Genomic DNA, 17,651 nt, shown 5'->3' with positions numbered 1-17,651 from the left:
TCTTGTGTCAAGTATTTTTTTACTTGGTATTTAATGTAAAAATTATTCAAATTTTGAAGAGTCGTAGGAATATTCCGAAACCAGACAATTTTTCATTTTAATATCTTAAATTTTAGATTTTAATTTTACTATCTTAACAAGCTAACAGTCAAAATGCTTGTCATAGTTGTTTTTAAAAGTGATCTTAAACCAAATGCCGTTAATAAATAAAAGAATGGCTTTGGTCCTACTCTTCATATAAAAAAAGTAACCATCACAGAAGAATAAAGGAGTCATTCAAAAATCTCATAGGGACTTCAATTTCTTTATTAACAAGTAAACAATATATAAGCTTCGATATATAAACTCACTAATCCCACAGGGTAATAGAATACTGAGCGCTACAGTTAAAACATTAATATAATTCAATAAAGCGATGCACTATTAATTTCTGTTATTATGATGTAACCAGTAATTGCGATTTCACTTCAAATGAAATTTAAAAAGGCATTGGTACAGATTTTATTAACAATTGTTTGTTTTGTTTTAATTGTTACTGAGAATAAAAGAATGGCAAAAAACGTTACACATGCAGGATAATTTCTATCAATTTCTGTATGAAGAATACAAATAATTCCATTTATTATCTGCAAGCTTTCCAAAATTGAGAACATTATCACAGCCATACTTTATAAAAGCAGACGAAAAGCATTTCAGTAAGTACGAGGAGACTTGAGAGGCAAGTTAGGATGGCACAGCTCTTCTTAATCACTCAGAGGCACTTTATTCTCTCTTGACTCTGTGGTAACTGGGCCCTCCCCCAGTTACAGAGCCAAACACCACGCCCCCGCTGATGGGGCTGGACTAGACAAGCGTCAGGACACTGCGGATGTGTATGGGGACCATGAACAGTATGTTTCAGTGCCATCTCTGAATTCCAACGCCAAAGATAAATGTTCTCAGTTGTATGTCTCCCCTGCATTAGCATGGATAACTGAGAATTGACTATAATGTAATCATCTGAACAGGCCAAACCACCGAGACAAGCTACAGGCAAACTATGCTTTAATAAGAATTACACAACTGTACTAAGTGGCTTTCTTAGTTTATTTCCCAATACGAAGATAGCTGTCATATTATTTGACTTTGAGAAGCCAATGGTGGCTTTTTGCTTCTAAGAAACAAAAATCTGGAAACCTCCCATTGCTTTCAGGAAAGTTAAAAACCCTCATACAAAACCAAAGAAACACTAAATTAAAGTTCCAACATAAACAATGGTTAACGTCTGTCTTTTTGTACATTACAAGAGAACATATTAAAACAATAAAGTATTGCTGGCCACTAGACCTGTCAGGTAAAATTTCATACTGCATAAGACAAAAATGACAGTTGATGTATGATATTTTGGTGTTCAGTAACTTCAATGATTCAAAGGACCCATAAATAAAACACAAAAACTTCTGTTAGAGAAAATAACCCAGCAAAGTGAAAAGTATTTAAAGCAGAAAACAATTAAAACAGAAAACTCAGAACCAAAATATTTTCACTGCAAAGGTTTCTGTTCATTTCCCCTAGTGAACATTAACTGTAGACAAGTTGCATGTGCCTGGTGGTACCAGTATGACGACTTTATATTCGCCTTCTTATTCTATGACCACCCTGTGTGAGACGGACAGGGCTTGTCATCAGTCAAGAAACGGAAGCATCAGGCCTCTCGAGCGACTTACTTGAGGACCTTCCTCAAAAAAAAAAAAAAAAAGCACAAGATAAATTTGTTTTTTGACTGGTACGTGCAGTTTTCATTATGTCACGACTAGTAGACGAAGTCAGGCAACTACAGATAATGGCAGATCAAGACTCCAACGCAGCTCTTCTGACGTCAAGGCCAACATTCTTCCATAGATAACACATGTTTTCATTTCAGTCGCCCTTCTTTTCCTGCCACCCGTTTCCAAACAGATGAGGAACTTAAAGCCCATAAGAATGCATAACTTGCCCAAGATGACCAAGCCTAACGATGGCAGAGCTGAGTCTAAAACCCAGATCGCCCGCAGCACTCTTTATAGGAGGCCTCTCTCCGCCTCTGTCAATTCAAAAATTTTTTTCTAAGGTCTGAAGGCATTCCCTTTGATTTTAAATTTATTTTCTCTCTCTATATAATGACAGAAGTAGGCCACTGGCAGTGGAATGGCAGAGAAATTAAAGATGGTTTGCAGTCAATTCCCTTAAGCTCACAGAGGACTAAGTAACAACAGCATGTTTGTTGAAGGGGTAATTATTTTTATCTTTACTTTCGTTTCAAGCCACTGGCATTGCTAAGACTACAAAGAGGGCAAACATATCAATCACATTTGCTGCTACCTTTAAGGACAAATGACTCGGATCTCACGCTTCAGATGCTTGGTGGTGAAGATACTCTTGGTCTGAGAAACAGAAGCTGCGTCTGGCCTCAGGTTGGTTGTCTAGCAGCTGCTTATTACTGGAAGCTGCCTTAGGTAGCCCCACTTCCCCCCTTTCAAGTAAAAAAGCCCAACTCCACTGCTTTATAAAACGGTTCTTCCCGGAAATCCACTGAATCCAGTGAAATAAGATAATTCTCAACCGTATGTCACAAAAGATACCTTTACAAATCACCAAGCTATTATAAAATGTGAGTATACTATCTGTATCTTTCGGGAAAGTCCATACCAGCGTGCTAAAGATTGTATGAAATAGGGAAGAGGGCCTTAACCCAAACCAATCAAATGGACCATCAGAAAAAAGGGGAGGGGCATACATACGCTTAGGGGTTATTATTTTCAAGGAAAACTATAATTCGCAAACTATATTTCTATACGTATATTATACATGTGTACAAGCTATCACCACCTCGTGTGCTCGCAAACCTACCTGTGTATATTATCTTGGCCAGAAGGGACCACCCCTGCGTTGGCCACATTTATAACCTTCTGAAGGATCACGGAGGGGGGGAAGTTCTGTGGTGCAGTGATGATGGTGGCAGAAGTTTCATTCATTCCTGTCAGCATTCCTGTCAGAGCAAACCAAAGAAGGCTCCTTTTTACTAATTCTTTATGAAAATCACATTAAAGCAATTTTAAGCTCACAGCCAAAATTTAAAAACTTTTTTCAAGAAAAGAAATACCACTTCAAGAATGTAATTTACAAGATAATTATCATAAAATGAACTGCAACCGTTTCAAAAATGTTTTAAAATCCTCATTGTGTAGGAAAATGTGTAAAAATGCAGTCAAACGTCACTCCATAAATCTGATTTTAAACACTATAGGACAAAAACGTAAAATCACAAAGACAAAATTTCAGTTTCGGTCCCTTTAAAATATCTTCAATTAATCCGGGCTATATAAACTATTAAGATTTTACTTTTTAAGAATTTTGTTTTTCCTCGCCTTTCCATTCAAAGATTTCTCTTGCCAAGTGCTGCCTGAGAAAAAATCAAAGTGATTCGGGAACAACCAGCAGCATTACCTGAGGAATGGCCTCAGTATGACGGATCAAAGTCATCCTAGCAATGACTGAGAGTCACTCAACAGTTGCACGGCCCTAAGAAACGTGCAGGCATCTAAACTACACTGAGTGACAACAGCTGTCTCGTGAACGGAGCTACAGCTACTGACAAAAAACATAAACTGAAATTTCTGAAGCAAAAGATTTGAAAATGAAGGAAAAAAACGTGAATGGAAAAGCTTAAATTCCAGAGACACTTCAAATAATATTTAAGAAATTAAGTGAAGCAAAATCATGAAGAAAAATCATAGAGTTAATACATGACATGTATTAATATCAGAATCTCACATAAAAATGTTCAGAGAACAAATTCAGTAATATACCAAACACTTGGAACAAATATTGAAATTTAGTACCTGGGTTAAAAAGAACCCAAAATAATTATCATTTATGCCATCTCTCTGGATCTGTGATACAAGTCACTGACACCTAACAGTATGCACTAAAAACGACAATTTTCTGAGACATTTGATATGTGCACAATAGTTTACAAAATGTATTAAAATGGTATAAAATTTGATTTTATGTTTTCAAAAGGCCCTGCACCTTCAGAAGTATACATTTAATTTCGTTATTTACTGCAAATGCAACCAAAATTTTAAAAAACCCCTATGATTAGCAACATGCAGACACTAAAGCCCAACCCTGTAAAAAGGCTTATCTAGCTTTTAACAAAGAGCGCTTTTTACTAACCACCCTCAAACTCGGGGATGCTACGTTCTGTCTTAGACTGCTCAACTTCAATATTAGGCAGAAGCTTTAAAAACGACACAAGCAGTCAAACACTGCTTTTAAGTAAAGCACGGTGGCTGCTGACATAACACTGCTGAGAGATGTGTGTACTCATTTAGGATTTAAACCTTCTCCATTAAGCTCTATTGAAGAGCAAGTGCTGAATAAATGAATGCAACTATGTTTATGTTAAAAGCCTGTTTCCCGCAGCATGTAATTAAAGGAAATGTTGTACGAAGCCAGTACTTTTGTCAAGCTCCTGTAAATGGAAAGATGGATAGCACTCAGAGAAGTGAATGCATTGCTTCATATTTAACCTTAACACTCTTGTCATTAATGGTTTGTCTAACTTGGTCTATAAAAGACAAGGTACTGCTCCATTGAAGTAAAATTAAAAAAATCAACTAAACCATGCTTTTCAGAACAGAAGATTCATTATCGTCAGCTAATGTATTGGCATAAAGCAAAGTAACATCCTATCAAGTAAGGCACACATTCAATCTGCCTGCCCACCCCCCTTTATTTTTAACTCATGCTGTTTTATTGTTATAGGCAATTTGTACCACTCAGCATGACAGTGTAAACTGAATCAAGATTAATTTACATGCAAAAGAACACTTAGGAGAGCAGCCTGGTAAGCAAATGTATTGTCTCGATTGCTGAGGTGGAAAAGAACCTGGGAAGAAAAAAAGGTGCTCTAATTAAGGGGCATCAAATATGATTGCTTGTGGTAGTTAAGGGCCAGAAAATAGTAAATGTCTGACCATTTAAAGAATTAGCGTCTTGCTAGCCAGGAACCCATAAGGTGGATGCATAAATCATAATAAAATTAAGTAAACATCCTAGGTTTCTTAAACCAGAGATTTTTCCAAATGAAAATATATCAGGTATTCTCAAATTAACGAGAAAGAAAAATAAGCCAAGGGATCATTAAAAGTTTCTCCTATAAAAACAGACTTTAAACACTGTCTAGCTTGCTCATACATAATGAAGGAAAGGTTACCGGGAAAATATTTAGAAACTGTCAGACTATAGAATTTGCTGCTTCATTAGAATTTATCTAACTTTTGGTGAGGCAGTGGACAGTACTTAACTTAGGTTAATCAGCTGTAATTAACTGCTAAAATGTAAACCAAATAACATAAGAAAATAAAATTAAAAAAACTTTTTCCAAGTTTTAGATTTCCAATTTAGTTCATAAGAAGAAAATGACTAAGAGGAGACAGTTTGGAATAAGCAATTGGCTTAGGTCTCTTATAATTAAAACTGCCTGAAGAAACCAAATTAAATTTTTTTAAGTAAAAGAGAGATCTCACGTTATTTATAGTACTGAAATCATCCCACAGCTAGATCATTAACTTTGCAAGGCTCCAAACCCGTAGCAACAAAAAAATCAGGCTGCTGGTTAAGGTTCGTAACATGAATCCTACAGATAACATCCATGTACAGGATAGCCAGTCTTTCGTTTAGCACTTTGCTACCAACCTTATCACATGCATCTTTAGCCATGGAACTCTACATGCAAGTGAGAAAAAGCAATAGATCAGGCTATATATTAGAAATAAAACTGTCGTTTTAAAAAATAGCAACCTCCTACTTACAATCTGTTAGAAGCATTCTTATTTATTATGGTACACATTCTTAAATTATGCACATCTCTAGTATAAAAACAGAACCATACTCCTGGTTTTCATTTATAATTTTTTTCAGTAAAATCCTAATTAATACATTTAATGCATTTCTTGAGTCTTAAAATATATGCCCTGTAAAATGAGATTTTAAGTATGTAAATTCATTTTATTTAAAGTAGAAAAATAGGTTAAAGCTTAGCATGTCACGACACACACAGACACATCTTAAATTTACTGGCATTTTACCTTCCAGGAGTTTGCACTGATAAAATCTGAGGAAGCTGATTTTCATTCTGATTTAGGATTTTCAGTTAGTGAGTCAGCTCTAGGTATCTTTTGTGAAATAAGCTAAGCTCTTCCTAGAGCAGTGTGACAGATACACGTGGAAAGTCGAGAATTGAGACCTCTATTACAAACAGCTGAAATCTATAACTAAAAAGATGCTATTGAAAAGACTCTTTGAACTTGAGGTAAATTTGCCAGCATCAAGGTCCCTATCAAAGAATGAATTCAGGAAGACAGAAAGAATGATACAGAAATGCCAAGAGACTTGCAAGGATTTACAAATACTTCATATAAACAAATTTTCAAATAGCTTTATTCAGAGTAGCCTTTCTGCTCTATTAAACATAGCAAACAGATGCCAGATTTATTCAGACAAATAATCAACAACCATAGAAGTAAAATGGCAGAAGAAAAAGGAATTTTGGCAACAAGTCCACAGAGGACCACAGCTGTTCTGCAAGCGCACCTCTCTCACGCGCTCGCGGTTCTGTATGGCTAGTCAGGGAAAAAGCCCTCAGTTACAGCAGGGCGCAAAAAACTTGATCGAAATATCAAGTACTCTAAAGCGAACCTGAGGGAGAGAAAGGGTATACGATAATCCGCTCCTTTAGATATACCTTAGCTGCACTTCTCAAAAACGGAAAATCCCCTTAATGACAAATGTGACAAAGCCCTACTCCGTCACTGTGTGCCACTCACCTGGGTTTGCTGAGCAGGTGGAAAGCAGAGAGGCAGGCTTTAGCCAGCAAGGGTAAGAATAGTAAATGTAAGAATCAATTCGTCAATGGAAAAATAAACTCACAAAGATGATTTTCTTCTACAGCAATCGTCAACGTCCAAGGAAAGCAAACGCAAAGACGGATTTAGTCATTCGTTTTATCACTTACAAATAAGGCAGAAGAATAAAGGATTCCTATTAACTCACAGTCTGAATGAGATTTTCCTTGTGAGATTCGTCCACAACAGGTCTTTTTGACATTGTGGATTGCAAAGGCTTACAGTAACAAGAAAAAAATCTTTGGCACTACAATGACGGACTGCCAGGAGGCATGCCCTGCTCCTTAGGTGTAGATATTTGTGTGTGCCTAGTACTTTCTGGAAGCTGGACAGATATGACTTAATGACCTCGAGATGAACGGATCTTTGCTTGATAACCCTCTCCAGAGAAAAAAATGGCCTAGAGTCACATAAACTTTAAAAAATTGCTGACTATACCATTTAAATATGCCCTAGTTTTATAAATATCCTCAATTAAACACATAAAATCAGACAGTTATCTCCCCTTATTCGTGTAAGAAAAAAAATTATTTTTATTAGAAAGTATGCTTGACTCTGGGGCAAGTACAAGATATTAAAACTTTCATTCGGCTGAAAGTATTTTCTTTTTAGGTGCATATTCTAAAATGTTTCAGCTCTGATACAGTCTGACAACACAGCATTTCTTTAATATAGAATTAGGTCAAAAGAAAAGGGAGCTATTTTGCTGCTACGATTAGGACTTTATTTTGAAGGGTAAGGCACTCTAAGGTATGCAGGGAAAAACATCTTGGACATGAAAAACGGTTCAATAGTGAAAGAAAATACAGAAACATAACATTCACAGGGGTAGGACTTTGGTAAGTCGCAAATTCCAGACGTTTCCTCTAATACAAAACACACGAGCACATCATTTGGTTGACAAGCCACAACTCCTAGAATTGAAAAGTTAATTGATAATTTATTATTTTAAAGACATATTCAGCAATTTTCAAGTATGCCAGGAATGCAGACAAACACATACCTTTAAGGTTATTTTATAAAAGCAAAGCATTAGCAAAAGCTGGCAGACTGTGCACTGGCACCTGCTCATGGCTCTGCACATACAGGAATGCACTTGAAAGACTGGTCAGAAGAAGGAGCACAAATTATTTGGGATGTCCATCTCTAGTACACTGCAGTAACCTCTCACCTTGCTCTTTCTTAAAGTCTTTCTCCGACATGGCCACAGGTAAAAGCAGTTCTCCAACGGGGGGCTGAATATTAACACTGAAGCAATCATCCTTGGTACTAAGGAAAAAACACATCAAAGCTGACTAAATGCTCAATAAGTAAACATTCTTCTTAACTCTACGCAGTTAATCAGACGCAATTAAAGCACACGCCAGCATATAAAGTACAGGATCTTCTAGGCTCAAACATCACAGAAAAAGGCTTGACAAATTTCTCAACACTATGTGCAGAGAAATAAGTATTATCTCAATTGGAAAACATTTATTTTATGTTTTTTACAAAAATATGCAGTTATAGTAAATACACCACTTGACACAGAACTTTTAAAAATAGGTAAGCAGCAAGGGTATCCATCCACTCCTATCAGAGGGACACTTCCTGCCGCCTGGAGAGCAGAGGAGTAACATCTCATCCTCACTTTGTACGTAAGTGGAGGAAACGGAGCGCTTTAGTCTTAATGATTAAGATCTCTTCTTTAAAGTATCGGATTAGTTTTTAATAAAGAATAAAATGGAGTGATCATACTATATTTAGATATGTGCTAATAAAATAACACCTCATCTGCAAACTTGCTTTGTTAAAACAAAATCCCGTATTTTCTATTAGTGTTACTCCTCGACACTGCTGATCAACATGTGGGGAAAGTTATTACTTCAAATGACAGGATATAAAGAATTCAGGAGAGGCAACTTTGTACTTGTATCAGATAGAAAAACAATACTGAGTGCATTTACTTCATTTAAATCTGATGATACTACTCTCCATAAAAAATTAATAAAACTGCTTTAAAACGTTTTTAAGTCACATGTTTGGAGTTAGGCTGATGTGTGTATCAGTCAGGAATGTGGTTGGCTGCAAGAAAAGCAGAAAATCCAATTAACAGTTTCTCGAGAAACAGGCACTGATTGCTTGGTGTGCACAAGTGCTGGAGGTCCGAGTCAAAGGCTGGTTCAAGGACTGAAGATGCTGCTGGGGACCCACGCTCCTCTAGCTTTCAACCCCACCGTCCCTAGGATGTGGGTTTTCACCCTCATGGTCGCCAGACTGCTGCTGCGTCTCCAGCTACCACTCTTACATCCCGCTGAAGAAGGAAGAGTGATGATGGAAGAGCAATGATGAAACTGAGCCAACCAGCTCTGCTCCTTTTCCTCAGGAGAGCAGAAGCTTCCTGACAGTCCCAGGGAAGGACTTCTACCACTTCTGCTCCTGTGTTACTCCTGTGTTAGAACTGGATCTCACGGCCAGGGGAGGCAGCCAGCGAGATGGGGATTGTGGGTAAGAGACACCGAACATCAGTTCAAGAAAGACTACTCAAGGGTGGGGCAAGGACAAACACCATACGAGGAAGGAAGAAAAGAAAATTCACTTTTACTCCATGATATTATATATCGTATTCATTTAAGGTGACATTTTTTATAGAACAAGGTAAGAACTAGACTAAAAAAAAGAATGTTTTGAATTATTCACATGTGGATTATCCAAGGTAAACCAATAAATCGAATCTATTTATTAATTCAGCAAACATTTACTGAACACAAACTTGATCCCGGTACTGTGCCACCATCTGGGGAGGCAGACCAGCGAGGCGGGCCGCTGCAGCCCAGCCCAGGGACAGACAGAGTTCAAGTGCGCTTCTAACAGGGCGGCGAGCGCACGTTCGGAGACGTGGAAGCGCACACCGCGGGAGGGGACTGACGAACCCGCAGGGGCGAGGCGAAGAGACGGGGTTTCCAAGAGCAGGGCGGGGGCACTGCAGGCATGCGCCTGCGCCGTGGGAACGGCGGGCAGCGTGGCGTCTCAGCAGACGAGGCTGGGGGCATACGGGAAAGACACCAAATACCGCATGACCATCCCGGCTCTCCCAGACAGTCCCGGTCTATGGCGGTTGTCCTGGATCCCGTTAATGTTTCTTTTCACTGTCTAAAGCATCCTGATTTGCACACAGAGTATATGATTATTTTACTCATATAATGAAGACAAAGGTGTTTCAGTGCCTCCTGAAGCAAGGGGAAACTATGAGACTTTTGACATTAAAAAAAAAAATGACCCCATTTGTATTTAAGAAACTCTAGTGGCAGTAAGGTGGAGTAGAGGAGAAACCCAAGCAGGTAGATAAAGTTAGGAATCTAATTGAATAGTCTAGGCAGGGGTTGTTAGCATTGACTGTGTGTTTTACTTTAGTAAATGCTAACAATGATCCTAAGAGGTAGCTTCTGTTACCAACTTATTGATCAGAGAGGTTAAACAACATGCCCAAGGGCACACAGCAGTAAAATAGGCATTTTTTTTTAGCACATATCCAAATACATTATGATCATGCAGTAAAATGCTTTCAAGTTCCTTGAGAGGCCTACTGGAATTTAGCCTAAAATCACATTGAATTTGAAGATCAATTTGAGGGAGAGTACTGTCTCCCATTCAGTGACGTTGTATATTTATTATTTTATTTATATCTTCTTTTTAGGTATTATATATTTCTTGGTAATTTCTCTCTTTTGTTGTTCTTGTAAATAAAATAAATTTCTTCATAATGTTTTAAAACTGGTCATTTCTATTGTATAAAAACGTTAATGATTTTCATATAATGATTTGTACCACCTTTCTAAACTTAATAGTTTAAATAATAGATTTTCTGTTGATTCTAAGACTTTCTGGGTTGATAACTATATTGAATAACAATGGTAATTTTGTCTCTGCCTTTCTAGGATTTACACCTGTTTTTACTTGTCTTTCTGTATTGGCTAGAACTTCCATTACACTGTGAAATAGTGCTGAGAGTGGGTAACCTTGTTTGCTTTTCTTTTTTTTTTTTTGGCCGAGGAAGATTTGCCCTGAGCTAACATCTGTCCCAATCTTCCTCTTTTTGCATGTGGGACGCCACCACAGCATGGCCAGTGACAGATGAGTGGTGTAGGTCTATGCCCGGGATCTGAACCCAGGCTGCCAAAGCAGAGTGCACTGAACCTAACCACTAGGCTGCCGGGGCTGGCCCTCTGTTTGCATTTCCAACTTAAAAGAGAATGCTTCTGCTACTTCACATGGTGATGGGTAACCTGTATGGCCCAGGAGTCATTTGAATTTACAACCCCAAGTGGGGTGCACATTTTGGGTTTTAAAATTAGGGTGATGCTAGCCTTACAGAATGACAGGAATGCTTTCCTTCCTTTTCTTTGTTCTAGAAAAGTTTAAATGATATAGAAATTATCTTTTCTTTGAAGTCCTGATATAATTTCACCTTTTTTATTCCTAATTTATATTTTTCCAGGAAACCATTCATTTCATCTAAATATTCCAATTTATTGGTATAGAACTGTACATAATATTTTATAATTGAGAAGACCTCTGTTTTATTGCCTTTTTTCTAATATTTCTTATGTATCTTCTTTTTTCTTTAATCATATTAGCCTACAGTTTTTCTTTTTTTGTGTGTGTACATCCTATTTGTCTTTTAAAAAATGTGCATTTTTGGCACCAGCCCAGTGGTGCAGCGGTTAAGTGCACCCGTTCCACTTCGGGGGCCCAGGGTTCACCGGTTCAGATCCCAGGTGCAGACATGGCACCGCTTGGCAAGCCATGCTGTGGTAGGTGTCCCACATACAAAGTAGAGGAAGATGGGCATGGATGTTAGCTCAGGGCCAGTCTTCCTCAGCAAAAAGAGGAGGATTGGTGGCAGATGTTAGCTCAGGGCTAATCTTGCTCAAAAAAAAAACCAGTGCATTTTCTGCACTCAGGAAACAAGGAATTCTCTGCAAACACACATGTATCTTAGATAAAGCTTGATGATTGAACTATTGAAATTTTGTGTTTGTGTATATACCTATATCTACTTGTATGTCTATGCATCTTCCTCTTTGATTTGTCAGTTTCTGATGTGTGTGTTATACGATGATCATGGCTTTGTCAATGTCTCCTAGCATTTTATTAGTTTGTTTTATATACTACAAAGCTACGTTGTTGAAAAGTTTGTAACTGTTATATTTTTGCGGAGGATTACAATGAATAGGAAATTTTTAAAACCTGAAATACTCTTTTGTTTGTCTAGTGTCAGGATCGCCCTGTTTTCTTTTTATCATCTTTCTGATAATAAACATATGTACATATATATTTTATCTTTTTATCTTCAACTTTTGTGAGCCATTCTCTTCTAGGTGGGGTTCTTATAAATAGCACATGCTGAGTTTTGTTTTTACGTGTTTAATACAAGGGGAATTTACCTTACTGACATGAATGGTGACGACCAGCCTGTGTGGATGTGGGCCCCTCGCAGCCGCCTCAGTCTGTTTTCTGTTTACCATGCTTCTCTTCTCCCCCTTTGTTAAACTGATAGAGTTTTAATCCCTCCTTTTTTTCTCTCTAGTCGTTTGGAGGTTATACTACATCATATTTCTACTATTTTAGTTGCTAGGTTTAATATTTTAAATCACATTTAAACTTCTTTTTGCCATTGATCAAGCCTCTTGCGAAACGTGTCAAGAACACCATCATTCCTTCTCACACTTGTCCATGGTGCGATTTTGGTTCCAGTTTATTATTAAAATTTGTTTTTACATTATGTGTGAACAATTATTTTCACACAGTGATAGATTTTACAATTGGAATTCTCTGTCCACTACTTTTTTTTCAATTCTATGTTTTTCTTTCAGATTAAAAAAAAATTCTACTACAGTACACTTTTGAGTAATCCTTTCAAGAAAGGATCTGTAGCTGGTAAATGGATGGAATCTTCGCTTTTTTGAAAAATGTCTATTTGGTTTCCTCAAAATTTTAAAGGTCAAATTCTTTGCCTTCTGGTCACCAGAACTGATGACAGTATGGATGGAAAATCTGATTCCACTCACATTCTTGTTCATTTTTAGGTAAGCTGCTTTCTTCTCTACCCTGGACAGTAATAGAATGGTTTTCTCCTTATCAAAAATGTCACCAGGATGCGGTCCTTCTGAGAGTTGCTCACATTCATCTTGTTTGGCCTTTATGAGTCCTTTCAATCTGAAGGCTTTTCTTTAGCATTTCTTTTGCTTGCAAAAATTTTTCTTAATTTCTTTAATTATTTCTTCCCTCCGTTGTCTCTTTTCTTTCCTTCTAGTTCTCTTCTTAGATGAACCGATTCTTTTAAGCTTTCTTTCCTATTTTCCATCTCTGTCTTCTTGCTCACTATTCCAGCTGATTTCACTGACTCCCTCTTCCAGAACACTAAATCAGTATTCAGCTGTGTCCATTCAATTATGCATTTACTGAATTTCTTTTGGCATTAAATCTCCAAGAATACAGTTAAAATATCCAATTTCGCCTTTTTCAAAGCAAGCAATATGTTTTTGCTTTACAGATGTGGTGTTTCTTGCATCAGACATTAGTTGGGGTTTTTTTAGTGAGGAAGATTATTGCTGAGCTAACATCTGTGCCAATCTTCCTCTATTGTATAGGTGGGACGCTGCCAGAGCATGGCTTGATGAGTGGTGCATAGGTTTGCGCCCAGGATCTGACCCCACAAACCCCGGGCTGCTGCTGCGGAGCACATGAACTTAACCACTACACCACCGGGCCAGCCCTAGCTATAATTTGTAAAGACATCTCCTCTCTTTCTCAGATTGTCTCCTCCCTTCATGGTCAGTGAGTCTTTGTAGTCATCGTGAGCCTTCCCTTTCAAATTGATGCTTTCCCCCCAAAGTCTGGTCATCCTAAGCTGTCCATTTACATTTATATTGAAGGACTAGGTTTAATTAACACACACAGCAAGTTCTGTTACCTAGTAGCTATGAGTGTTTAGTAAGTTTCTTAATCTTCCTGTGCCTCAATTTACTCAGCTCTGAAAAAGGGATAATAGTAATACCTATCTCATAGGAGTGTTGAGAGACTAAATTAACACACGCAACACAGGGGTTTAGAACAGTGCTCAGATACGGCACCTGCCTGATACGCGTTAGTGAGTATTATTACTGTGGTCTCCTCTCCCCTGGTGGGCTGACTGGAGTTCTATTAAGTGGGTGGGACATGACTGGTTATGCGGACATGAAGTTGGGAGGCAGGGAGGCAATGCCCTTCTCTCTCCACCAAAAGACGTGTGACTGGCTTTTCCTAGTGGCAGAGGACTTGAGACCATTACTGTCCTGGCGAGAACTGCACCTCATCTCATCTCTGACCACTCCTGCCTCCTTCCCACAGACTCAGACTCTGCTGTTCCTCAGGCCCCCACATCACACCAAAAGCCTTCCCAGACAAGCAGTTCACTTCCTTTACAGTGTAACTCTAGGTCTCTGAGCAAGTGTGTATGCCGCCTGGTGCCGGGGTAGGTTGGGGAACTGGGGGCTGAGGTAGTTCTTTAATTCCCTGATGACTGTCTTACTCTAACTTTTCTTTTCATTTGTTCACTTTGTGCTTGATACTCTGCCAGATTTGCTCTTACCATTGTAGTAATTTTCTCCCATGAGTGTTCTGTTCTGGGTTTTTTTTTTTTTTTTAAGATTTTATTTTTCCTTTCTCTCCCTAAAGCCCCATGGTACATAGTTGTATATTTTCAGTTGTTTGCTCGTGAACTTAATCACTCGGCCACGGGGCTGGCCCCTGCTCTGTGGTTTTTGTTTTCCCTCTTATTATTTATCTACTCCCATTTGCTTTCAAACTGCCAATAATCTTCACAATTTCTGGTCAGCTAATGACATTCTTTCTTTTTTTTTTTTTAAGCGCTCACTCTCTTTTATTTTTTATTTTTATTGTACCTAACATCTGTTGCCAATCTTCCTCTTTTTGCTGGAGGAAGATTGTCCCTGAGCTAACATGCCAATCTTCCTCTACTTTGTATGTGGGTTGCCACCACAGCACGGCTTGATGAGTGGTGCAGGTCTGTGCCTGGGATCCGAGCCAGCGAACCCCAGGCAGCCAAAGTGGAGTGTGCGAACCTAATCTCTACCCCACTGGGCCGGCCCCTTGTTCTCTTTTAAAGAATGTATTTTCTGTCTTTTTAATGGATTTTGGGCAAAAAGAGGGGTGGATCCTAGTGCTCAGCCCTCTACCTTGAGCCAAGCCAGATTATCTTTCATACTAGTTAATACATTACTATCTGCTGATCACAAGGACGAGATCTGTTTATGCATCTCCTTGTGCACAGACATATTTATGTCTATTAGACACATTTTCAATCTCAATACATTTAATCAGGGACTTAATCTGACGACCATTTAAAATGCAAAGCAAAAAAAGAGACATTAACACTCATCAAGTATCCATATAACTATATAGCTATATATAACAGTTCTATCTATATATATGCATCCCATAACTATAATGATACAGAACTAATCTGGAGGCTAAAGTAGGATCATTTTACTTTCTTTTAATAAATAGAAATGTACCTGAAAGGCTTATAGTCCAGGTTCTCAGCATTTCTGAAGGCTTCTTATCAAATATGCTGCTATCACCCATAATTTTGTGTGTCAACTTGTATAATGTATTTTGAGGAAAAAATTCACTATCAGCCATTCTTGCATTTTTTTTCCTTTTTATCGAACTACCAAGACTAACACAGCACATCACTAAGCAAAAAGTGCTATTTACTATGCAAAAGGCACAGTCCGTGATTGGCATCTAAGACCAATTGATCTAGCCATTACCACTATCTCACTACCCCCACCAGCACTACTATGAAGCTATCGATTTAAACACTGTCGATCGGTTTCCATTTTCTGATTTTGGGCAGGCCAATTAAGAAAGTGAGTAATTGTGATTACACTGCTTCAGGATCAATTACATTTGATGCAAGACAAAGTGTTCTTTTTGGAACACACACAAAAATAATTTTTGATCTAGTGTGCTTATGTACTTAAGAAAACCTAAAATAAATAACTAATTTATACATTCACAACAGAAAAAATATTAATGTAAATGCATAAAATAGCTGAGGCTATTTTCTACGTAAAATAAATTCATCATTTGCTTAAAATTAGTTTAAGAGAAACTGGGAAAAAATTGTTCACAGACACTACCCAATGTAAGATAAAAATTAAACACTACCTATATATTTTTCCCTAAAGGTACTTAGTTAACTGTGAAAGACAACATGTAAATCTTGTCCAATGAGCTGCAGAGGAAATATTTTGTAATGAAAATATAATTAAAAAAACCAACCCCATCTCATTACATAGAAACATAAAACGTTCTTTATATAAATTGATACAAAAAAGAAATTTTTTTAGTTCTTAATTTTGCCCTAACTTGGTGCATGAGCTTTGTCATTGAGCTCACATTGTCGAAATCATTAAAATGAATATACCTCTAGTGTTGGAGGCAAATCTATTTAGAGTGATGTTACTCATGGTCTTGTGTTCAGTAATATTGATCTGTGTTGTTTGTCTAATAGAAAAATAATAAACAATTACTAGGCAATGTGGGGAAAAGTAATCAGTTTTTCTATATCACTAATATAGCAGACCTCCCCAAACATAAAGGTGATGGTCTGCATAGAATCAATGTGTTATGCTACATTGCTCATGTTTATCACTGTGCGTTCTCGGCAATAAATGGTACAATATTAGCCTTGAATCACTGGTAAACTGAAAAGGTATATGAAAAAGGTTCACTATATTTAACCTACAAACTTGTTGAAAAATGTCTATTTCCCAAACGAAGATTTTTATCACAAATTCTGCTCTAAGCTAGACAAAATTTAGACAAAATTTAGAAAAGTATAAAAGATTATACAAAACCAATAACAATGACCAAATTCAATCCTAGAAAAGCTCTTTTGGACAATCTTCACCTACAAAACTTTGCCAAATGCATAAATGTTCTCTTTAGAGTTTTATCAAAAGCAGTTTGTAAATTAAACTAAAAACGGAAAGATGTATGTGTTTTAGGTATTGACAAAATCAGTCATTCTCCACCCAAGAGGCTCAAGACAACATGTAAGATGTTTTAAAAGCTATCTTCTTTGGGCTATTCAATAGTATTATTAAAGTTTAATTTTTCCTGAATTTTCCTCATGAATTTTCCAAAACTGTAGAGTTAAGATAACAAAAAAATTATTTACCAGTAGCTCCTTACTCTAGCCAACAAACTATGACATTCAATCACATATGGCAGACTGTAATGGCTAGTTGTGTGACAAATACTAAAAATACATACGTTGTGCACAGTTTATACAACTATTCCAGAACAGTATAAACATTACCAAAGAAAGGCATGTTTGTTAAAATGTCTTGACTTCCAAAGAAAAAAAGCTGTTGAAAGCCTAGTTTTTGATCTGCTCCCCTTTACAGGTAATATAAAATACAGAAGAACAATTGAACTTACCACAACTGGAAACTGGCAGTCTGAGTGGAGTCACAGAAGTCAATACCCATTGAAACAGTAATGGATCCCTCAGGCTCAAGAGATTCTAGGAAATAAGGTAATTTAGACATGAAAACACAGAGGATGTGAACAACAGGCAAACTAAACACTGAAAACTTACGTAATGTTTGTAGTTTGGTTAAAACAGACAAACGATAGCTTATAAGAATAATTTCAGACTAAGAATAT

At 37.4% G+C, this 17,651-nt stretch overlaps 1 protein-coding gene across 6 annotated transcripts in view; it reads right to left on the bottom strand.

The window, feature by feature from the left end:
* Window positions 1-17,651, bottom strand: part of AP3B1 (adaptor related protein complex 3 subunit beta 1) — a 227,657-nt gene that overhangs the window by 8,824 nt on the left and 201,182 nt on the right. For 2 of the 6 annotated variants that reach the window (XR_011425716.1, XM_070234647.1), the window contains 4 exons: window positions 17,424-17,508; window positions 8,101-8,198; window positions 2,869-3,007; window positions 286-1,718 (listed from right to left, as the gene is read on the bottom strand). Coding sequence is in view for 3 of the 6 variants with exons in the window: in XM_070234647.1 (XP_070090748.1) it covers window positions 1,703-1,718; window positions 2,869-3,007; window positions 8,101-8,198; window positions 17,424-17,508 (338 nt within the window). In the remaining 3 variants the exon portion in view is untranslated. Of the gene's footprint in view, window positions 1-285; window positions 1,719-2,868; window positions 3,008-8,100; window positions 8,199-17,423; window positions 17,509-17,651 lie in introns of those variants that run through there. The other 4 variants (XR_011425715.1, XM_070234646.1, XR_011425714.1 and 1 more) reach the window with 2 other exon arrangements.

The sequence above is a fragment of the Equus caballus genome, chromosome 14 (genome assembly GCF_041296265.1).
Source record: "Equus caballus isolate H_3958 breed thoroughbred chromosome 14, TB-T2T, whole genome shotgun sequence".
Taxonomy (NCBI): Eukaryota; Metazoa; Chordata; class Mammalia; order Perissodactyla; family Equidae; genus Equus; species Equus caballus.
The sequence above is the reverse complement of the archived record's forward strand: the minus strand, read 5'-3'. Positions and strand labels throughout refer to the sequence as shown.